This window comes from Schistocerca americana, chromosome 6 (genome assembly GCF_021461395.2).
Source record: "Schistocerca americana isolate TAMUIC-IGC-003095 chromosome 6, iqSchAmer2.1, whole genome shotgun sequence".
NCBI classification, from domain to species: Eukaryota; Metazoa; Arthropoda; class Insecta; order Orthoptera; family Acrididae; genus Schistocerca; species Schistocerca americana.
Window position 1 is genome coordinate 565452243 of NC_060124.1, and position 25416 is coordinate 565477658.

The 25416-nt window shown below is 40.5% G+C and overlaps 1 protein-coding gene across 1 annotated transcript in view; it reads left to right on the plus strand.

Annotated features, from left to right (window-relative positions):
• Window positions 1-18516, plus strand: part of LOC124619777 — a 1271017-nt gene extending 1252501 nt beyond the window's left edge. Inside the window, exon 6 of the mRNA XM_047146363.1 lies at window positions 17484-18516. Coding sequence (XP_047002319.1) covers window positions 17484-17599 — 116 coding nt within the window. The 3' untranslated portion in view covers window positions 17600-18516. The remainder of the gene's footprint in view (window positions 1-17483) is intronic.
• Window positions 18517-25416: the final 6900 nt, after the last annotated feature.

Sequence of the window (25416 nt, forward strand, 5' to 3'; positions counted from 1 at the left end):
AGGGGCACAAGCACGCTCAGGAAGCGAACCCGTCACAATTATCACGCTCGCAGTGGGGAGCAAGATCAGTCTTTAGGAATTACGCGTGCTGTCTGCACCGAGGCAGTGGACCAAGGGTAGCTCACTGAGTAAACAGAGACGCTGTACGATGACAAACAATGGAAAATCTTGCCGACGCCAGGAGATGTGTGATGAAGGAACATAGGAAAGTTTTAGAACTCGTACTGGCTTCTTTGCTTGGCTGTAACAGTATTTTGGTTTAGCTTTAGGTGACTTTGTAAATTTCTAACTGCGAGAAAAACAAAATATATCTGCCTGCTATGAAACAACGGCACGTAGCATTCAACCAGAAGTACAACAGACCAATGAACCACAATCAGAATTACAGACACAGTAATCGCAATGACAACAGACAAAATTATAGTTACAGACAGCACCAACACTGTGCGTCAAACGATGCAGAGAGTCGCTTCTATCCTACACAATCTGGTAATGAACAAAAAACATCAACGGTACAGATAATTGAAAAAAAGGAACAGTATGACCACAGTAGAAACAATAATGACCTACTAGAAGCTCAGCATTCTGCATATGTGCACAGAAAAATGTCATCTACAGACTACATGAACGAAGTAACAATGTGTATTATCACCTTGGAAGACATAACAGACAATTTATTGCAGAAAATGGAACCGCCATAAAAGAATGTATACCATCCGATTATCAACATACAAATTGTCTCACATAATTTCACTGCAGTAATTGACTCTGGATCTTCAGTTACAATGATTAGTGATGCAGAATTTAATACATGCAATACGAATCATTCTTGTCATACAGTCGCATTACAAAAGACTAAAGTTAGAATAGCAGTTTTTGGAAAAGAAGTAGATGTAAAACTACAAACACACACCCAAAATTTACTATTCATGGCCACCCATTTTATACAAATTTTCGAATCATTTCAGTATGAACAACTGAAATTATGCTAGTTATGGATTTCTTGACAGAACATAAAGCGATTTTGCACCTTAGGGACTCTTATATTCTACTACGCAACGATAACGAGCTAGTTGCATTACAGCTACAGCAGAGCAACTCAGTAGAGGCAAATGAAGTTATTAGAGTAGAGCTTGTTTTCCATACACAAAGTATACACGATGGCACACTGGTGTTCCAAATTAAAGCAGCAAACGGAAATTTTGCAAGGTAGCGTTTATTTTGCCACAAAACAGTATAAACAGGTGATAGTAAAGTAGAAACAATGTAAAGAACACAGAAGGTAAACAACTGCAACACGCATAACGTTAGACAAAAATGTTCTTTGTTGTTTCCAACTTAACGGATTTGCACACACATTCCTGCACTGGTAAATGAGTTCAGTGTGGTGTGTGACCACCTTTGGCAGCATAACAGATCTGGCGACGACGGAGCATGATGTGAATGACGTCATCAGTCTCAAGTTGAGGCAATAACGCCCCTTCTTCCAGCAGAGCTGCTCGCATTCTTGGAGAGTGGTTGGTGGATGCTGACATGATGCAAGCTGTCTCCCTCGTGCATCCCAGACATGCTCAATGGGATTCAAATTGGGAGTGCGAGCAGGCCATCCACGCAGTATCTTCTGTTTCCAAGGAAACATCAACTATGCGTGCTCCATGAGGTGGAGCATTGCTGTCCAGTAAGTACGAAATATGGGTCCACAGCATCTCGCCACAATCGCTAATGAGGCCCCAAGATCTCGTCACGAAACCTGACTACAGTTAAAGCCGGTATAATTTCGTGAAGAGGGGTTCGAGTTGTCAACATCATCCCTACCCACAGCATTAGGCATTCTACACACAATCTTATTCCACGTTCCCTACAGATGTGAATCCATCGATAATTACTCTCCGGACGAAATAGGGACTCATCTGTGAAAATAACATTGGCTCATCGTTCGATCGTCCTGGTTGCATGTCGATGACTCCACTCTAGACGTTCTCTTCTGTGAAAACTCGTCAGAGATGGCCATAAAAGTCACACAAAAGACAACTCTGCTAAAGCCCTCTGCACATCTTTTGCCTCGATACAACACGTCAAGTGAATACAGCGAGCTCAGATACCACTTGCTGTGCATACTGGGGTGGTGCTGTCGTGCTCTTACAGACAAATAACAGTCCTCTCTTTCTGATGTCACACGTGATCGGCACTCCCCTTGCATTCGGGATACACTTTCGGTCTCTATAGACTGTTGCCATAATCGATACACAACAGAACGATTTACATTAAGCCATCGGGGCACATCCGTTTGTGACAGTCCTGCTTCCTTTCTTTTTATGACCCTCCACCGCAGAGAGTCTGGTAAGCGTGTTCTCTGTGCCGTACTGCACCGTCTGTAACTTCGTACACAGCAATTGTGGATGTGCGCCTACCCGGCAAACACTACCATGCTTCGTAGATGCTCTGACGTCATCACCTTGCCATAGTTAACCTATGAGCTGAATACCATCTTCTGTGCGGAACACGATCGTAGCGACATCTGTTTGACAGTTTGTATCATTATATCGTGAATTAGATACAGGATGGTGAAATAGAGGTTTGTTGCTTTAATTCTGGACACCAATCCATCTTTTTCACTGAGATATCCTTTGCTACCGACAGTGCAAATGAAGAATCTAACTTCAATGTTTGACAGACAGTCCAAGCTAATGTAGACAGTTATGAAACAGCAACAGACGGAGACAGACAACAGTTACTAGAAGTTTTACAATTACATTCACATGTCCTTGACAATATACCGCAACTATGTGAAGATTATGTAAGAATTCACAGTAAAATTTCATAAGACTTTTGTTTCAAAGCATTACTCAGTACCTCTTATTTATAGAGACAAAGTGGAACAAGAATTACAACCTATGCTCGCAAAAGGCATTACTGAACCAGCAGCAAGTCCGTATAACCCAAAAAAGACGGATCGTCGAGGCTTCTGTTAGATTCTGTACAGATTAACAACATGATAGCTACAGAAACACGTCGACCAATACAGATGGAGTACAGACACTTTACGAATTGCTACAAAAGTTTCATGAAGTAACAGTACTTTCGGCTTTACGTTTAAAATCTTGATTTTGGCAAACAGAACTTCACCACAATATTTGTAAACACACTGCCTTCTCGTGCCTCAATAATCGTAATCAATTCTGAAACTTACCTTTTGGCCTTACCATCTCATCATTAGCGTTTTAATCTGCCAGGAAGTTTCATATCGGCTCGCACTCCACCGCAGAGTGAAAATTTCATTCCGGAAACTTCCCCCAGGTTATGGCTAAGCCATGTCTCGGCAATACTCGTATCCTTCCTTCCAGGAGTGCTTGTTCTGCGAGCCTTGCAGGACAGCTTCTGTGAAGTTTGGAAGGTAGGAGACGAGGTACTGGCGGAAGTAAAGCTGTAAGGACGGGGCGTGAATTGTGCTTGGGTAGCTCAAGTAGGTTAAATATTTCTTTAACAAACTGCTTTTAAATTGTCAGATAAATTATTACTTGTACGGAATTCATGTTACAGCACTCATTAGTACTGACGAAGGGCAACACTGACACCAAATACTTTCTCTCCAAATGTTAGACAAGTAATAAATAAACATGAAAAATACAGTGGAAATTACGTAGACTCTAATGAAAGTTCCGTAATATGAATGACTCATTCTACAATGGCTCGAAACTACGAGCGATTGTAATGAAACTAAATAAAAATGTTACCTTCATTACCCTTTAAAATCCTGTTTCGCAGGACAGAGCGGATCAGGTTGTGGAATGGGGCCAAGGTCAATTTCTGTTAGTTACACAAGAAAACACACAAATTTATTCCTCAAACCAATGCACAGTTTTCTCTTTAAAACAACAAAGATCAATTAACAGCTGAGGGCCCAAGTAATTTCTCCAGAAATTTCGGCTAAAGGCCACATTAAGAGGAATTCAAATTAATTGTTCCGCTCAAAGCACAATAAATATTTTTACATAATAAAAGAGAGGCTTTAAGGATAAGCTTTTACACAGTACAACAGAAAAAACATCTTAAGAAAACTTGAAGTACCTCGTTGGCTGAAGGCCCAAATAAATTACTCAAAAATAATTAAAGACAATCTTAAGATAAACATTTACAGAACACGGCTAAGGGCCGTTTCGAGAATCCAAGATAATTAAAGAGAAACGTTCGGACAAAGATTTACATACTAATGCCACAGATTCAGAAACAAACGTGGATGGAAGCCTAAATACAGTGCAACAACAATTGTAAGTAAAACACCGCTGAAGGCCTAAGCTTAAAATCTCATGAAGATCGGCTGAAAACCATATACTAAACATAAAACAGACTAATACACGGCTGAAGGCCTGGCACAGTGCCTGCGACCAATTAAAATGACAATCACAAGCAATAAACGGTGGTGCTCAGGAGTGTTCCAAGGATGGACCTCGGGAGGAAACTCTAAGCACAGTTTAGGTGAGACAGGTAGCCAAGCGTAACACTAAACAATCGGGTGGCAACACGACCTAGGGACGGCTGAAGAACCAACCAACACCCTAGTCTATTTCCTTCCACCCGATACACTCGCTGCTCTATTTCAACCTACCGACTGACTACTCCAGAACACAGACAGCATTCATCTGCTCAATGGAAATCACAGAAGCTACACACGGTTCGGCGTAAACACACTTGCACAAGAACTCGAACAACTGTAAAAACAGTCTGGAACAACAAGGGCGAATCAATTCGATGCACAGAGAGTTTCCACAAGCGGTGGGCGACCAAATGCACGTCGTTCGGTGAGACGACAGACCGAACGACCGACCTATGTCATTCTCACTGATGTTTCGTGTGTGGGCAACGGTCGGGCGAGTCTTGGCTGTCCGAAGCTGACTGCAGCTCTAACCCGACTCAACTCGATGTCAGTTCGGAATCAGGAGACACGGCGACCTGGACACACTGGCTCGGACCTAACCATGCAGAGGGAACACTTTCCCATTGAGCGCCTGACATCTCCGCACAAGGAAGGAACCGACCCACGTCCGGCAAGATGACCAAGTGACGAGGCCCAGAAACGGTCAAAAGACCAAATACACGTCGCCCGATGAGACGACCAATCGAACGACCAACTAACGGTCGTCAAGCTCCAATCTCCTTCCGTCATATGTGTCACCAGCGGTTCGCAAGTACTGGATGTCCGCACCGCATTGGCGCTCCGTGCCCGATTTCACTGCTGCTGCGTCCCGACTGAGCTCCCAACTAGTCCTCCAGATATACGACGACCCGAAAATACTATCAGTAGCTCCAGAGATGGCACAACAGTGCACTTAATCAATAAGCGCTGCTGCTGCCACTTACGGGCAGTTAAGGCAGGAAGTTAGTGACACCAGTAAATGGAATAAGAAATCGAAGCGGCAGTACGGTAAGAGAAGATGAAAAACAATAAACGGAATGAACACGAGCAGCGCACGGCTCACCCTTCATGCGATTTCCTAATCTTATTGCATCTCATTTCATTCTAAATTACTAATCGAATGTTTCTCCTCTGTTTCACAATATTCAAACACAAACCATACTACTTGAACACAGATGCAGTCAACTTTACTTCTATATTGCCACGAGTCCTCTGCGCGGCGTCTGTCTACTGCTCTAAAGATAGAATGCAAATAACAAACTCCAAATGACGGCGACCCACTTCTCGCCTCCAGACCTGGTCGGTCAAAGAAATAACGTGTCCACTCCCGCTGCTGGTGCACCCCCCCCCCCCCCACTTCCCCCCTCCCCAACCCCCATGTCCGAAGGCTGCTCAACCAGATCAACTTGGAAGTCATACATGAACTGACCGTGCTGCTTCACACACGCCCTCCCCCGGAATCACGGACCGAGCGAGGTGGCGCAGTGGTTAGCACACTGGACTCGCATTCGGGAGGACGACGGTTCAATCCCGTCTCCAGCCATCCTGATTTACATTTTCCGTGATTTCCCTAAATCGTTTCAGGCAAACGCCGGGATGGTTCCTTTGAAAGGGCACGGCCGATTTCCTTCCCAATCCTTCCCTATCCTGAGCTTGCGCTCCGTCTCTAATGACCTCGTTGTCGACGGGACGTTAAACACTAACCACCACCACCACCACCACCGGAATCACGGCCTCGAAGGCCATCGCAGCAAAACGTGCCACGCTCTCTTCACGCCAAAGGCAGTGTTCCAGTAAACGTTGCGCGAGCTATCGATCGCGCAGCGTTTCAGATAGCAATACTGTACTTCAAGATATAATTGATTTAATTGGATTCAGAATGCTCTGCTTGTACTTATTTGTAAATTACAGCCGCGTTTACACGACATTTATAATTATATTATAGGATTGGTGTGAAGCGATGCACTCGTTGGAAGTTAAACACAGTGCTTTGAGAGCGAAACAGTGTAGTTGGTTCCCGCATCTAACATTTGCCGTTATTTTCCCATTCGATGGACTGTATTCGTATTTGCATGTCTCGCGCGTGTGTTTGTTTAACCTTTCCATTTGGATGGCGTAGCGAAATTGACAGTTAAATCAACACTTACACAGACAGACACGAAGCTGGGACTGTGTGTGTGATACACATTTGGTGCCCAGTCTGCAGCAATCAATACACACATCCTTGCATCACACCATGGTGTGGAAAATATTGTGTGCAGCAGCGATATATGCAGCAGATGAGTTTTCATCGGCGGTAGTTGGCACCCAAGAATTCAGCCGCTAACGGGCAAGTATCCAATTACATTTATAGAGACTACCAAATTAAAGTCCTCTACTCCGTTTCTCTGTCTTTCGTCCTTATCGCACGAACTGCTACACAAATTATAAAGCGGTTGCCGCTAATACAATGACTCACGAGGCAGGTTTTCGATATGATTCATATTTTTACCATAGTAATGATGAGTGTGCAGTGTATCTATAGTTATCAGTTCCATATTTAATTCGCGTTCTGACTGATATCTGACGGCAGTGATGGGAGATGCTAGCGAGTCGGCTACCGAGGAGACGGGAAAAGCAACCAAGTAAACAACCACCACAATTCCAGAAAACACGAAAGCTTGACCAGAATCCATCTGATACATTTCAAAAACTGAAGTCCCCGGCCACGTTATTTTGTGTTTCTGAAAGTATTCTCATGAACTATTGTAGGAATTTTGATACGGTTTTCACTAATAGGTGTACTAATTCGTGGGGGCAGTTTCGTATATACAATTTACTCTGCTACCCCAGACAAGCAGTCTAACCGTCGATAATTTGGGCGAAGCAGGAGAGCGTCACTACTACTATCTAATACCGTTTCTGACGACCTAAATGTAACTCTCGGTGGTATGGTAAGCTATTTTGAAAATAGCAGTCCCTCACGCTTTTACTCTGGTAAATTCAATGAAATGAATAATGTTGAATTCTGCGAGCAACAGATTCCTCAATAGTGATTCCTTCTCTGACCTTCTACAAACACGAATAAAACGTCTCTCGAGGAAGCACGTTCTATGCAGAGCTTCAAAATGTAAGACATACTCTGATTGTACGCCGTCAGCTTCCTGCGTAAATAATGAATCACTGGCGGAGTTAGGGAAAAGTATTTTATTCCCTCGCACGGTTTGTGACCATAGGTTCAGGTGCTGTGAAATAATTTTTGTGTGAGCTACGGAGGAGATTAGCAATCAAAAGATTAGTCACTTGTCGATGTCATAAAATGTCCTACAGTGTCAGGTTAGTAATAATCATAATGGAGATAGCAAACACTAATGTGTATCACGACCAACGTAACGGATAGCACGGTCATAATCTAATGCCATAGATGTAGCTCGATGTAGTTCGCACCACTGTGTCTTGGTCATAATAAATTTCTGAGAAAGGGAGAAATCAAATAAATAAGCATTTGATGTAGCGACGACTGGTCTACTTCAAGGCATTAGGATAAATCACGTTGAGTGGTCTAGAAAGTAATGAAGACAGGTGTGACAGTGCATGGCTGCGCTTATAAAACCTGTATCTATTTCCCGACATAGTCCTTGTTTTCTCAGTAAATTTCGTGCAGCGCTTGTCCAGAAAGTAGAAGTCGTTTCCGAAACTACAAAATTTTCTTCGACAGCTGTCTAAAGATAGTTGTTTACTGCTTCCTTCTAACTTGACTCTATTAAAATATCATCGTATCCTTCAGGCTCAATAATTCAAGAAAGTACTATGTTTTGCACCGCTGTCTATTACTGCTTCATAAAGCACTTATTTTAACCAAACAGTCTGATGGAAATTATGTCTGTTTGAATGTGCATAGTCTTGAAAACTCTTTCAGTCACGAACTTAATATATGTTAGCATAGGAACAATTCAGTGTGTGACCAATATAGTAGATAAGGTAGATGTTCAATTACTCACATCCCGAAGTTTCTCACTGTCATTAGACGTTTTTTAGATACATACGTTATCTGGTAGGGAAATAACTTACGCCACTTAATCGTGTTTTCTATTTTTTAAATGTACTTCATTCTGAGAACTCGCATATATTCGGTATATCTTGTTTGAGCAGTAAATAAGAAGAATTTATTCTCCAGCCTAGACAACACCATAATCTCGTTACCAATTGAATTCACTTTCGCCTCTGTCGGCGAAGGAACGAGAGCAGAGTAGAGTATATTGTCCCATCGGCCATGAAGTCGTAAAATATAGAGCAGAATCCCGGATAAGGAAAGGTTAGAAAAGGAAATGGTCCATGCTGTTTCAAAAGAAGTATTCCAATATTCACCTTATGTAATCAGATAAAACTTAAATCCGAATGGCAGGACAAGGATTTTAGCTGCCGTCGCCCCAGTAGGAGTACAGGCCCTCAGCTCTACGCCAACCTACTCGACTTTGTTGGTTATAAGCTTCCACTCCCACCGTCGCCCTTAATTGTAGGGTGGAACTCACATTCAGATGAACACTGAAGACTATGAGCTGTGAGCAGTAGCCATCCCACATTCATGCCTCCGTTTTCAGTCAGTCCACGATGTGAGAATGTCTATTGTCATTCTTAACGGAAATACGTAAATAGTCATTTATTTTCGTTATTTTTTGTGTTCTTTAGTTACTTCCATATCGTAGGAGATGTGATTCGCCTAATGCATCTAAATGAAAGCGTGTTCGTATTGCGCCATATGCCCTTTGCTTTTCTTTACTTGTGAAACATCTTGAGTGGCACGTTCTGATATCGGGAATCCATGGTCGGTAATGTAAAATACAGTTTTTACAGAGCTATGCATTTTCAGCATATTCGAAGCATAAAATGAAACGCCGTAGTATAGTAGTTTGCAAAACGTTTATTGGATGCAGAGTCAAATCAAACGCTGTAACACAAATCTCTTGCTTCACTACTATAACATTAAAATTCAGTGTGACGACCATCAACTTCGTTGGAAATACATCGTGCAATAACGTACCATATTCCCATAAATTCCAGCAAGGCACTCTCTGGAATGTTCGAATACCATGCATCACTCAAAAGATCTGGTAAAATGCGTGATTCAATAGTCGTATTGTGTCAAGTTTTACATTCGTCAGTCAGGCAGACACGTAGCTACTAGGGTGGCTGAACATTAACACAGCTGGAGGTTGAAGAATTCTGACTCCACATTTGCTGAATATGTACAGAGTGAGGGTCACAACTACCAACCAGAGTCTTACGTCCTTCACTCACTAAACAAAGGCCAAAAACGCAAACTGCTGGAAGCTCTGGAAATGAACAGACATTTAGCTCACAGTGCAGATCTAATCTTACATGACCTGACGCAAGTTCCCCTCTCCTAAGCTTCACATAATCCTCTCAGTTTTTCATTACTTCCCACGTATCCTGGACCCACATATTGCCACATTTTCTTGTGTTAATTCAGTTCTTTTATTTTATTAAAATTTTCTATTTAATCCGTATTCATTGTAGCTACAACCGTTGAGTCTTTCTTTTGATAAGCATTTGTATTACTTTCCATGTTTAATACCGCTTTGAACTTACTCATCAAACAATGTCTTTTATTTGACTTGGTTCACCTATTTGCAACCAACTGTTACATAGGCACAGTTTTAAGTATAACATTAATGTTTTAACCTGTATGCTCCTTTTATATTTCTTTGTTGTTCAGCTTTTTACTTTTCAAAATGCAGTAAGACCACTCTCTCAAAGATAGCATTTACTGTATGTTCCCTCGGAGTCTTTCATTTTCCTGCATTTACTCATTTCTATCTTATTGATAGTCCTATACATTCAGTAATTACATTGAAAATTATTTCTTTCAATTGCTTTGTGTATAACTCTCCATGTTTTATACCTCCTTAATAGCCTTATCAGGTACTCATTTTAATATATTTAATTGCTTCTGCTTATTACTTACTTACTTATCGCGAATGGACCCAGAAGGATCACGCAAAGCTTTCTGACGTCGTTTCTTCCATACTTCTCTCATTCGTTCTCCATGTTTTCTTTTTCTTTCTTCTGCCCATTTTGTTCCTGGTCTCTTTAGTGCTTCCTTCTCCGACAATACAATCCACTTTTCCACCTTATTTCTAAAAGTTTTTCTATCTTTGACATCTTTAAGTTCAATATTTGCTTTTTGTAAATCTAATTTTACTTGGCTAATCCATGGTGTTGTTGATTTGACTTTTTCTATGTAAGTGAGAATTCTGTTGGTGAGTCGTGTGGGGGGAAGTCTAGTGACATGTCCATAAAATTTTAATCTTCGCCTTCTTATGTCTGCTGCCAGGTTTGATATAGTATCTGTGGTTCTTCTTGATTGTATCCGGTATCATTCTTCTGTTAATTTTGGACCTAAAATCTTTCTCATAATTTTGCGTTCTTCTTTTAGTATTTTTTCTAAATCACATTTTGTGTGGAGTGTGAGCGTTTCACTAGCATATAGTGCTGCTGGCTTAATTACTGCGCAGTAGTGTCTGATTTTTGTGTTCGAGGAGATGCATTTTTTATTGTATATTTCATGTGTCATACCATATGCTCTCTTCTTTTTCTGTTGTCTGATCTTCTGTGCAACTTTCTCTCCTCCGGTTGGCTCCAAAATTTCACCTAGGTATTTAAAATGTTTTACTCTATTTATTTTTCCATATTTTGTGTTCAAACTGTGTATATGGAATTTCGTACAGAAAAATTCTGTCTTTTGAAACGAAATTTGTAAACCTACTTTATCCGCGCATTCCTTAAGGATCTCTATTTGTTTGGTGGCGATTTCTTCATCATCTGCAAGTATGGCCAAGTCGTCCACGAATGCTAAACAACATATCTCCACGTTGTCTTTGGTTCTACCAAGATGGATTGGTTTCCAGTAGGATTGGTTTTTTAATTCTTTTTACCATTCCTTAATGACTTTATCCAGGACTATATTAAACAGAAGTGGAGATAGCCCGTCACCTTGACGTACTCCAGTTTTTATGAGAAAAGGTTCAGAGATTTCTCCCCTGAATTTAACTTTAGATACAGTATCTGTCAGTGATTCTTTGATAAGCCTTAGTGTTTTGGAGTCAAGTCCAAGTTCCTCTAGAATGTTAAACAAAGATTGCCGGTCAATTGAGTCATAGGCTTTCTTAAAATCTACAAATGTACAAATTATGGGGGCATTTCTAATTGCTTTGTGTTTTAATATTGTCTTTAAATTAAATATTTGTTCTATGCATGAGCGACTGGCGCGGAAGCCTGCTTGATAATCACCAATTTGGCGTTCCAGCTGCTCTTGTGTTCTTTTCAGCAGGCATGTTGAGAGAATTTTGTAGGTGACATTTGTTCTGTCTCCTTTTTTATGTAATGGGTGAATAAGGGCACATTTCCAATCCTCTGGTAATTTTTCTGTTTCCCATATTTTTGTTATTATTTTTGTGAGCTCTTGCAACGTCTTTGGTCCTAGGTTTTTTAATAGCTCTGCAACAATGCCATCTTCGCCAGATGTTCTATTATTTTTTAAGTTTTTAATGTGACGTTTGATTTCTTCCTGTGTTGGTGGTAATGAATCCGGTTGAGCGTTGGCACATATTTCTTTGGGAAACCTTAAACTAGGTTCTGGGCAATTTAGTAGGTTAGAAAAATATTGAGCCAATACTTGACAGTTTTCCTGGTTTGTTAGGGCTAATTTATCATCTGGTTTTCTGAAACATAAATTTTGAGGGATATATCCTCGTATTTTATCTGCGAAAGTTCTGTAGAAGTCTCTTGTATTATAGTTTTGGAAATTTTCTTCTATGGCATCCAGTTGTGCCTTTGTGTACTTCCTTTTTGCTTGCCTAATAGATTTTGAAACCTGTTTTCTAACCTCGTTAAATAAATGTAGACTTTCTTGTGATTTTTTACTGTTATATTCTTGAAATGCCTTTTTTCTCCTTTCCAATGCATTTTCACAGTCTGAATCCCACCAAGGGTGTTTGAATATCTTTTTCAAGGGAATAGTTTCCTTAGCTATTCGCGTGATTTTAGAATGAAATTCTTCCCATGTGTTTGCCTTTTCCTTCTCCCATTCTTCTTTTACTTTAGATTCTTTAATCTTCTTGGTGTCATATTTCTGTATTTCTGTTTTCTTCTGATGGCTTCTTCGTGCTGTAAACATGATTTTAATTCTAGTTAGGTAATGGTCTGAATCAATGTTTGCTCCTCTGCGTACTTGGACGTCGTAAATTTCTTTTTGTACTGGGTATGAAATCGCCACATGATCTATTTGAAACTCGCCAATTTGTTGTATAGGAGATCTCCATGTCTTTTGTTTTCTTGGACATTTTCTTAGAGATGTTGACATTATCTTCGGGTTATTCTGCTTACATAGTTCGACGAGCCTTGTACCATTTTTATTGGTAAATTTATGTGCAGGATATTTGCCTACGGTTTTTTGGTGGATTTTCTCTCTACCAATTTGGGCATTAAAATCGCCGAGTAGAACTTTTGTATCATCTTTTGGAATCTTGGCCATTATATTCTCTAAATTTTCCCACAACTTTTGTGTTTCTATGGGGTTTTTCTAGTTGTCTCCGTTTGTGGGAGCATGAACAGTAACCATTGTGTATGTTTTGTTGGCACATTGTAAGCGCATCGTCATTATCCTATTATTTACGGGAGTAACTTCCTTGATGGAGCTGAGCACGCTCTTGTGTATGATAAACGCCATCCCGAGATGGGGGGCTCCTCTTCCGATTCGTTTATCCGTCTTGCTCTTAAAGATGTGATAGTTGCCATAATCTGATGTTTCTTCATCTGTAAAACGTGTCTCCTGTAAAGCTAGTATTACTATCTTTTGCTTTTCAAGTTCTGTTGTAAGGTTTAGAAGTTTTCCTGGTTGGATTAATGTATTTATGTTAAAGGTTCCAATGTATGTAGGTGTTTTAAGTGGAAGTTTGCCAGAGAGCTCCGACTTTCTCTGATGTAATCGTGTAAGCCCAGGTTCCCCAGAATCCGAATTCCTGGTTCCCATCTGTTGATGGGTGGATTGGTTACCACCTGGGGTAATGTTGTTATTACTTGCACGAGTCATACTTGCTTGTAATCAAGTTGGTCCACTGTTTCAACTGGGTGTTTAGAGCCAGGGATTGTTAGTTCCTGGCGCATTATGACCAGCCGCACATTGTGTGAACAAACGCTGACCAGGATGCCGATGGTTCCCACTTCAGACGTGTCCTGGATTTGGGTGGTGACAGTGCTTATTGTAATGGCGGCACTTACTCGCCATGACACAGCAACGTCTTCGGGTTCTGTGGTTTTTGAATGAGTGTGACCCTTGCCAAAAGTCACCCTCCCACACCCTCGTGATGCTGCCGCCTCGGTCCGGGACTGCTTATTTGGGTTTCCCCTTATTCGCAGCTGTCCACCATATCTGATGGATCGTTCGCTATCCGCCACCTGCGACCCGCCCTGTACCTGAGGCTCTGCTTATTAATATAAACTGTTATGCAGGTTTTCTGATCTAGTTTTTTGTTAAAGTCTTTTTTCCTATTTATTCCCTTTGTATTTATTTACTGCTCGACGTTTTACTTTTTACATTGCATGAAGACCAAACTGTCAAAGATGTTGTTTGCTATAGGTTTCTGCGTAACTTCTTCTACGTAATTCTGAAGTGACCTTGTAAGTCGAAAACTGGTTAACACAAAAAAACTAATACTGCACAACAAAAGCAAACCAGCGCTTTTCGTTCATTATAATGTTGTTCTACCAAGAAGCGACGGAAGATTCAGTTATCATAGTCCCTAGAATTCTAACCCAAATGTTGACTCAGAATCTCACCCAATAGCTTCTCAAACAGGTAGAGCATGGCATTCTAACAACACAGTGCTCCCTGTAGTAATTTTATTTAACATTTCCGGCTACAGGTTCCTCATATCAAAACGATCAACACTTCATCCTATCTCCCAAATTTTTAAAACGTCCTTCTGTTATGGCCTGCACAACAATGTAGATAATGTGTGCATATTAATGTAAACAATAATTGCTAGAAGTTTGCAAGTAGCTGCTCTTGCACTGTTGAGCACCTGATATGGAATTGACATGAACTATCTAGAAATGGAACCACATTTGAAAACTGTTAGACTTAACAATCACCACACTAAACTAAAGTGACTGGAAAACAGAACCCTTCCAATGAACAAGATAATAAAGAAATAACCAAATCAATGGAAGTAAGGACTCACTTATCATATTAGTTACCAAAATTACAACAAACAGAGATATGAAACATAACCAGACCAAATAATAAATTAATTTACCCACCCACCCACCCACCCTCCCACCCACCCACACACACACACACACACACACACACACACACACACACACACACGCACACAGATACATACACACACAATTAGAACAAAAACGTACAAAACTACGTGCAGACACCATAACACAAACAAAATACAAACACATAGAGCCAGTTATCGATAGTATCTAGAGTAAATACTCAAGTCAACACGTTGAGCACAGTAAAAGTAAGATTTTCCGTTGAAATGTGTTGGAAAAATGCCGGATATTGAGCATGTTGGTGGACTCTGACCAACACCTACAGCTCCAGGACGGCACATACGAACTAATAATGTAACAAATAGTTAGGGGACCAAACAGTAATTTAATCTCCCAAAGACAGGCTCCAATTGTTGTTTCTCACCAAACAGCAAGAGACTAATAAAAACTGCAAAACTTATCCGTAATTATAACGCAGTTATTATATACATTAAACAAACAAGGGTTACAGTCCATTGAAGAAACTTCACAAACAAAAATTTGCAAAAGCTGTACTGCACATTACAAATAGCTTTCAAGTAATTGCATTACACGATCCACGTCTTCAAGGGTCTTTCTTTATTTGGCAGTTATATCAAGTCCAACAGTTAGTTTAGCCACTCAACACTTTAGATTATACCATTTACGCAGTGGTTAGGTCGTGCTACGTAGTTTCCTTTGAGAGCAATGGAACTTTATTTGAAAATCGTAGGAATGATATCGGTTTATATTATACATTCACTCATTTGCTACTAGACCCATTTTTAATCTCATCAATTCTTCTTTAATAACTTCTGTCACTCATTTCTTACCTACACTACTAAGCAGTACTCCTCCACTTATCGTCTATGATTATGTTCTATTTCACATCGATTATTGCTCCACGTAACGCTAACCATCGAACGCTGGCCATCTGAAAATGTTGACTGTCTCCTTACGATTCAAACGACACACTTTTTACGTAAAGATGATCGCTCCCTCTCATATAAAGTGAATTATTGTCACCACCGCACTGCCTTTGACTATGCCAAATGGCCAAGAAAATTGCTGTGATAGATGTCACGCTTTTACATGAGCAGCCTGAGCTACCTACTGCTTCGATTGTTCCATCGACCCTTTCGTAAAGTTCTCCTCACACATCTCATTCCCAGTAGCGAACTAGCGAACAGAATACCAGCACGACTCTTTTTAATATGATCCAACCGTTGTGATGTTTAATTCTTCACATTCAAAGTACAGTATTTTCCTCAACTGTCAACTACTGTTTAGTGTAAACTTCAGCCAATTGCCCGATACTAGATTGAAGGCTTTCTCGTTTGTGGCTGCTGTTTCGGGGCTCCCTCCTCGTAGGTGATCTCTCTCAATTCAAATGTCGTGCAGTTTGTTAACAATGGCATATTGCACAATATTGCTGTTTATTCTCTGAAATGTATCGGATCACCCAACTCAAAACAGCCGAGTCCACCAAAATTCACTACTAATAACGTGGAGGCTCAACTGACATTATTGCGAAGCATTTATCACTGAAAGGAATTTCCATTGTCATAAATTCCATATTTGTGCAAGAGTAAGATCTGAGGTCATAAGGCACCTTTGATAAGACCAGATGTTAAGTTAAAAAGCTATTGATATATTTTATAATGTACTATCGACTGATCACTGAAAAACAGTATTCATAAATACAGTAAAACAGAGGAAAATAGTCAACGCTCGTACTTCAGGAAAGAACAGAATACGAAGTTCACAACCTTGCTAGATGACGCTAGAAATAGAAATTTTGTAGATAACGTGAACAAAATGCTGAAATAGGCAAGTGAAACATCTGCCAAATGTAACTGTGAATAATATGAATAAGAAAATCTAGGAATACCGCAATTTCATGTGACGAAGACATTCTAAGTGTTGTGCAGGTGTACACCATCCTTTAGAATACTGTTTTACTTCTGTTTTCTTTTTTTCGATCCACTGGAACTGATGAGCCACTTAGAAACGAATTGGTAGTACGATCAAAAGAAACAAACCAAAACCTCATAAACGTTAGTTAAAGAAGAATGACTATTGGTTGAACTACAAAACCTGTGGAGCTGGAACAGAGGAAATGGGAGCGTAAAATTATCTACTATCTTCTTTCTCTTATTTTCTCAGTCCCACTGTCACAGTAACAGCGGACATTTACCTCCCACCGTACTTCTTAGCGTTCGTCATCACTGCTGGTGACAACACAATCTCTCATACGTTTTACATATCGCTCCTATTCAATACAAACTCCAACCCTCACCACTACTTATAACCTAATCAACACGCAAAGTGTGAGATCAACAATTCATCTGCCATATACACACAAATTCACCTGCACTACACCCTCGGATTAATTCTGTCACCATAGAAATTCCTACATTACAATTAACAGACGCGTTAAGATCACCCCTCTTGCATATTATCGACACGTCATTCGTATTACATAACTGTGTTTTTGTTATTAAAAAAGGTAATCTGGTCTATTCGTAAAATCTATGGCTGAAGAGCGGCATATTGGACCGTAAAAGACAACTATACTTAACAAATCAGTACATCAACCAAGGACGAAGCACGTCATGATTTAGAAGCGAATCAACATCCTATCTTATCAACGATATCCCTCACTTACTGTTGGAAGAGATTTCTTTTACCCATAACTGTGGGAGGGAGCTTTCATTCTGATGTGCTGGCTGTGAGTTTGTTGTTCTCCTGGTTGTTCCAGTGACGTCATCGGGCACTACAAGGCCGGGTTCTCTGCTGCCTCTGGCGGGAGCTGCGCTGTTCTGCGTTTGGGTGGCCATGACGGGCGCGTCCTCGGGACACGACTGCAGCAGGTAGCCGCTCCACGCCGACGAAACGCCAGAAACAGTTCGACCCTTCCAACTACCGCACCACAATCAGCACCACCGAACGGACTGACTCAGTTTCAGCTTTCCGCAGATGAATCTCTGCTTGTGTTTCTTAGCGAATTTTTCGCCAAGCAGGAGGAAAGCAAGTACTAGTAGTGGTACCGTAGTCGTAGCAAAAGGGAGTGTATACTGAGGGAGGTGTCAAGACAGCAGGAGGATGATAATGTACAAAGTTTGAGTGCTCTGTACTGAAATTGTGTAAATACCTACCTTGTAAGGCAATATTATCTTAACTGAATACGTAAGCTGTGAAAAATCAATTAAAATCCAGTCGTATATGTTTACGTAAATGTGAGTAAGTGTTTCTCATTGTGTGGCAAGATTACTGCCCGAACAGTGGACACCATCAGTGTTTGTTCTCAACAAACTCAAAAAATAACAGTTTTTTAAATGTACTTCAATGTGCTAATCTTGTAAAAAGTGCAAATTACGATTTTTCAATCAGCTAGCAAGTTAAAAGTGTTAACGCGACAATATGCGCAACTCTCAGCACAAATCAATGAAAGAGATACAGAGAAATTGCTGGACTCAGAGCTTACATCCTCGTGATAATGATGATGAGATGTCTTTAATCAACTAAAAATCTAATTGCTGTACAAATAAAGCATAGATTACACGTATATAAATATAATGAATGTTACCTGAAGTTAGGTAAAAATTTAAAGCTTCGCTTGTAAGCGACTCTCAAGAGAAGAAACAAGGATGCTCCAGTGTTTTCTTCCTGATTATGTCGAGATATTTTTATCGTTTGCTGTTTGAAACTGTGAAATTATTTTAGCGCCTCTGGACGTGTCCAGAATTAATTTAATCTGTGTAAAAGAGTTTATAATAAAGTGATTAATACTCTGTTTTATTCATTCTTCGCTTCGCAAACGCCATACCGAGTGTGGGTACACCGAAAGAAAGTTTATCAAAGACATATTTGGAGTTTTTTTGCTGCAGATTCTTGTTATTCTCTAATTCTTTGTTCATGTGTAACACAAGCATTTTGTAAGTGTTCCACAGACTAAAGCGACAACAGGGTACCAAAAGCACACTGTCCACTTCGCAAAGATACACTCACTCTAGGACTAGATGTGTAGAACATACTTTCGTACATCTTTCTAATTAAAATTTAAAAATCTAGGGACTATTCTATTCGAAACAAAAAAGTAAGAAATTTCGAATGCGTCATTCTACTCTCGTTAGTGAATGTTAAAATTTTTTTGGTTTACTGCCTACAAAAGACATTATGTGAACAAAAGAAATACACTGTTTTATTTATGAACTGCACGACATCCAACTTAAATATTTCGCTTCAATCAGTTTTGTGATTTTGCCGGAAAATACCGTATGAATTTTCAGCACATTCTAGAGCGAGAGATGTAGTATTCTTGAAAAAGGAAATTTGAGGCATTTTCTATTCTCAAAGGACGAATTTATAGTTCTTAGGTCATTGTAGACACGTTATCAGCAGTATAGTTCCCTGTTTTTTTTGTTTTTTTTTTGTTTTCTGCCTATGTGATTTTTAACTCGTAACCATGTTTGGTAAAAGGTGTTGAGTTATGCCAAATTAACAGTAGTGATATACCTTGAACATTAATTACAACTGAAATACACACTACTGATGTTCCGCAATAATATGTAAACAAATATGGTTAGGCACTTTACACATGATAGGTCCATGTATGTGCCACCTTCCATCGCTTTATGTAAAAAGATTATATTTGTTTGTATAAAGCTTTTCGGTAGCTTAAGCACACCTGCCGATGGCAGCCTCTTGCCGAAACCGGTAATATGAATGTTTGTGTGCATCTAAGCAATAGTGACGCAATAAAGAGATACTATAAATTTGTTTTTTTGCTCGTCTGTTTAGGCTGTCCTCAGCATAGTTAAGACTAAATAGACCATCCACACAATGTCAGCAACAATTTGGAGCTGTATGTTTTTCGAAGTACCTACGGAATATTCCAGAAACCCTCGTTGTTTATACATAAACTACCGTACTTCAGGTATTTTCGCACGCCAACAGAGTTTGGATATCGGCTAACAGTAGGCATCACACATTTTCCTCATTAAGACAAGAGCAGTTGCCGCTCATATATTCTGTCAAATCAGTTAGTATGTCGTGTCTCCATAAAACGAGGAAGTGTTTCAGTCCAAATAAACAAATACGTGGCCGCATATAAACTGACAAGTTTTTCGTAGTTGCCCATAATGAAGGTAGGTAATCCGGTGTATGCGTCTGTCAACATTTCAATGGACGGCAATAGTGGGCCTGCTAGTCGTGAGGGCTAATAATATTCAACGGTGAGTTACCAGTGCTTTAGGCTGCGTCTTTCAGGTACCACACCACGGACTGCATCGTGATCTCACTCACACTTTGACATCCAACAAAGTTAGATTCTTGGGGTCCTCACGAACTGTTTTCCGGTACCTCCGAGAACGTGGAAAACGTTCTGCACATTAACTATCAAAAAATGTTTAAATGTGTGTGAATTGCTAAGAGACCAAGCTGCTGGGTTCATCGGTCCCTAGACTTACCCGCTGCTTAAAATAACTTGTGCTAAGAACAACACACACACACACACACACACACATACACACACACACACACACACACACACACACACACACCGATCCCCGAGCGAGGACTCGAAGCTCCGGCGTGGGGGGACCGCGCAATCCGTGTCATGGCACCTCAAACCGCGCGACCAGCTCGCTCGGCATTCACTATCACAAATGACATGTAGGGCCCCGATTTACTTTATCACAACTCTTGTCCCTGTAGGTCTTACGTTCGACGTGTATTGTGGAACTGTTTGAAATTTTATACTTGCATAGTCGACAAAGTAGCAAACAATGATGTGGAGGAGCTTGCGTACAAAATTAATCTGTACTTCTGCTCGTCAATTTGTTGTTTTGATGGGCCTTTGCGGGACGAGTGGAACGGAATACACATAGGTACATCATATTTGTGATTCTGTTCCAGAGTGTCTCACATTTTCTATTACAGGTTTGTAGAGGTTTTAGAGAATACGTAATAGATAAGGTCTCATGAGGACCACATGTCCAGTAATGTACCGTATCCATACATAAAAAGTTTTAAGATCAGATACCCTTCACTGTACACTGTACACATATATACAGAGAAGAGGACAGCGTCTTCAGTCCCTATTGTAATTACGAACTCACCATTTTCGCAAACTAAAATAACAGAGGCGATAAATTGGTAAGATGATGTCCTTCGTCACGCAGAGGAGAATCCACCGACGAGTTACTGAAATTCTACCCATGCCGTGACTTCCTGTACAGCACATACGGCAAAGTTTGTGTTACCGCTGTGTGTGAAGCGTGAGGCGGGAGATCTGAATGTGGCACGATCTTCAAACTTAGTTTACACCCAAACGCTGCGTTTCTGAACGTGGGTTCCTTTCCAAAATTGTATTCAAGGAATCCGCTTTACAACCCACAGAAGCCTTTAGTAATAACTGTGAAACATTCCTTATGTTTACCACATGGCCATTTCACTGACTGCGCCTTTGTGTAGAGTAACCACATTTAATACTACTATTAGAGTGATTTATTAAAATTAACAACAAATACAGTAAATAATCAGTTGCGTCAAACTGGAAACCTTAGGAGACACCTAGTTACTGGTCAAATTATTCCATTTCTTAAATCTTGTCTAACTTCTCCATTTTATTGTAAACAGTAACAAGTTTGGCGTCTCTCTCGTTTTATAATCTAGAAGAGAGTAGGCAAGGTGTTTAAAAAAACTCATATTCTTACAGGAGACAATACAATCATAGCTAAACACTAATGTCGCCCTCCCGGACGCCTCGATGCGTTAAAGCGCAGCTTCTGGGACACGAGCAGGCGGGCCTGCCATCGGTCAAATTCTCCTCACAAATGATTAACAACAAGGGCTGGTTAGTCAGTAAGCCTTGATGTGACTTTTAGGCGGTTTCTCACGTCCCACTAGGTGAACAGAGGGCTGATACCCACGTCTCGTCGCAGATACTCGTTACACATTTAGAAAACTCTCTCACAGTTGCACATGTGATCCAGTGTAGACGCAGACAGATGGGGAACACAGAGTCCGTCTTGTACGGGGGATTGCGTATAAGAGACTGATGACCATAGAAGTTTAGTATCTATACACCACATGCCCCCCCCCCCCCCCCCGCCCCAGAAATATAAGTTGTAGGTATTCACTGCTCATTTCCCAATAGTATATTTTCTGCTTTTATTAGCCTGAATATGTTGTTGTCAGAAATATCCCTTTTAACTGTCTCAAGCATCGACCCTGGCCTAAGTAACTTTTGACGTTGTGCTAGTCACAAAATAAGAGTAGCAGTTCCGTCGTGTGCGAGAAACGTATGCCGTGGAATGCAGCCCAATACTTCCACGATGCAAGTGGCAAAGATACCAGTTCTTATATTAAGCCAACTGAATTGATGGAAACTTTCCGCTCCTTCTGAATTTTCGGTTGAGATTCGCAAATGTCGTTATACTTAACACGATTTCCAGTTCTACCAAAGAAAATGACGGAGCACAAAATGCTTAGCTTTGTTCTAGACGATCACGTAGAACTCGAAACAGAGTAACTTGCATCTCAAGGTTCGAAGTCCCAGCTTTACTGGAATTTGCATGATGGACTTTTTTAAGCGCAACATATACAAGTCGGACAGGTTGTTTCAGTAGGCTTCATGGTTTATTGGTATTTCTGGCTCCACGTAGGTACAACTGCATTAAAGTTGCCACATTTGGCATATTTGCCGTATTTGCTAATACTGAGCAAAATGTTAACAAACTTAGAATTAAAAAAAATACTTTGTCTTTTAATACACTTGACATGTGACTCTCTCCCTCCTTCGTTTATCCGAGCCAACACGACGCATCTCTCCAAACCCAAAACAGCCCTCACGTACCCGGCGTCTCGAAAGGTACGCTACAAATTTAATGTGTTATAGTTTCCAAGGCAACTAAGATATTCCCGCCATGTTTGGCTTAGAAAGTTTTTGTGGCTTTGAGACAATATTAATATGTACACCTGCAGTGCTACCACAACATTGAATCTGTATTCAAGCTCCATGCGCACTCGGTGCAACACATCCGTACCAGCTGTATCAATGGCAGCATCTATTTGGTACTTCAAGTTACTGATGAAGACGACAGGCGATAAACAGACTATGTCCATGCTCCCACAGAAAGAAGTCCATTTGACAACCCCGGCAAATCCAACGATCTGGATGTACCTGGTCTAAAACTTCGCAAAGTCTGAGCTCAATGTGGCGGTGCACTACTGTGTTAGCGGTCAGTTATTTGTGGTAAAGTAAACAACTCCATCATGTGAAGGTATTTAGAATCAACTGCTTTTCCTGAGGAAAAATGGTCCCACAGTGCGATCAACCAACAAAAAACGTCACACATTCCCTTCTGAGCTGACCAGTACCTCTTCCTCAACAGTTATGCGGACTGGTTGTGCGCCATATGCGAACAGTGTGTTTGTTTATCTTATTATATACAATTACAGCCCACGGTGCTTACATGACAAAAGCTGGAGGCAGAAAGACGGCTGTCAAGAGACAGGCTTCTCCTAGCTGCTTTAAAAAGATTTCAAGGGTTTGACTTTCCTGTTACACAGATAACAAAAATATGAACATCGACTCTGCAGTCGCAATCTTCATAGAAATGTTCTACACTAAACATAGTTTTTTACAAAAGGAGTAGTACAATCATCCCTGAATAACTGCGATGCAATTCGCTACATCGTTGGGAAAGGTCAGTCAAATTTCACACATCGGAAAGATATGTTAATATGTACATTTGTTTTTTCTTGTTCAATAAAAACAGTTTCATTAAATTTTCGGTTTAATCATGATGAAGTCCTTGGTAGAGGTTTGTCTTCATCAACGTGACCTATGAGCGACACGAAGTCCTGGATGAGAACGTCGATTCCAGACACTTGTCGGCTGGCTGTGTGTCATTCGGACAAGTAACATCAGTCGTGGATGGTGACGTCCGATGCAGGCTACCTGCGCCAACGAGATATACTGACGTTGTGATGTCACACTAGTGGGCTTGTCTCTCATACTTCGAGAACACTCGGCTCATTGCATGCCCACAGCAAATCAGTATTTAAATGAAGAGGTACCAACTGAAAGTCTTAATTACGTCAAGTGATATGAAGAACTTAAGTGCACTTAAATACGCAGTCAAGAAGTATTAAACACACCTGAAATAGTTACTTGTTCTCTGCTGGAGACGGCTGCTGGCATTTGTACGACCTGCAGTGTCACGTGCTGTGACGTACGCTCCACAGTCTGTGGGCTTCTTAGGCAATGGCGTCATACACAGTTGCCGGCGCCTTCTGGTTGGCTAGTATTAATTTTCTTGGAATAGTCACAGAGCATGCACACAGTGTTCTCTTCCTGGATCCCACCCAAGTGCCCACTCTAATACCTATAACAGTGCCAATGCCCTGTGATTCATGAAACACGTGTGCAGTGACATAAGTCTTTTGAAAGGATGAACTTCTGCGTAGCACATAAAATTCAAATACATAGATGAAAGGTTTACAATAGATAAATATTGTAGATACATTTCCTTACGATACATAACAGCATAGGATTATAATACACAACTATTCATCTTTTTATCGTGTTTTATCAATGAGAAACACTTGAAAATTCTTCATGGCATAGGAATAATATGACTTTATATACATTCACGCAAAGCTGAAAGTTCGTTCTTTGTTTGGAGAATAAATAGCTCATCTGCAAGAGTTGAAAGTTCTCGAGGTCATATGAATATCACATTTCCATGAGTTTTGTTTCCTTGTACGCTTATTAACGTGTATATTTTACATGGTAAACAATATGCACTGCACAGAAGTCCGGCGGTAATTACATTTTGCTGCCGGCACGCCGCGGCTTAGTAGAGTCGCCACAGTGGGATGCGGCACGCCACACCATGTTTACGTGATGTGCAGCATTCTCAGTGATGATTGGTATTGGAGATGCATTTTTTTTCTGTGCTTGGGAATCTACCGACACCCTTTCAGTAGCACACCGTCTTGAAGGAAGTGCCTTCATCTCGTTCGAGAGGTAAGTATAATACTGTTTACTTGTCCTAATGTTCATTTAGCACCATACCAGGTATCGGGATGAATTTGGATTACAGACAATGTACTCATTCTCTACCCTTACACACGGTCGGTCACTGTTTATCATACGCACACCACTAGTTTGCTTATCACTATAACAAAAATACTAGTTACCTCCATACGTAACTTTTCATTTTGTTTTCTGCAGGCTTCTGTGTCTACAGATTCTGTGCTCCTCCGTCACTTGCTTTTACACAGTTCTAACATACTTACAGCCCTTTAAAGAATGCTTTAAAATCTGGGTTTAGTATTCACAGATCGTGAAATTGGTATTTCAAATAATTATATACACATAAAAGTTGGATTAGAGAAAAGTCATTTCAACACATCACTACCTACAGTACAGCAGCGTAAAATTTTAAATAACTACGATTAAAAACGATTCATTTACAACACAGATAAGTACCATAGAAAAAGGAGTAGAGGAAAGAACCACTAATTACATGTTTCACGTCAACAGAACACTATCATTCATGTTGCCTCGTTGTATATTACTTTATCGGTAGAATAATACGTTACGAATATATGTGTGAACATGCTGTGTGTAGATGATACAAGTCACACAGCGCCGTGTATCAGTATAGATGTTTTCATTT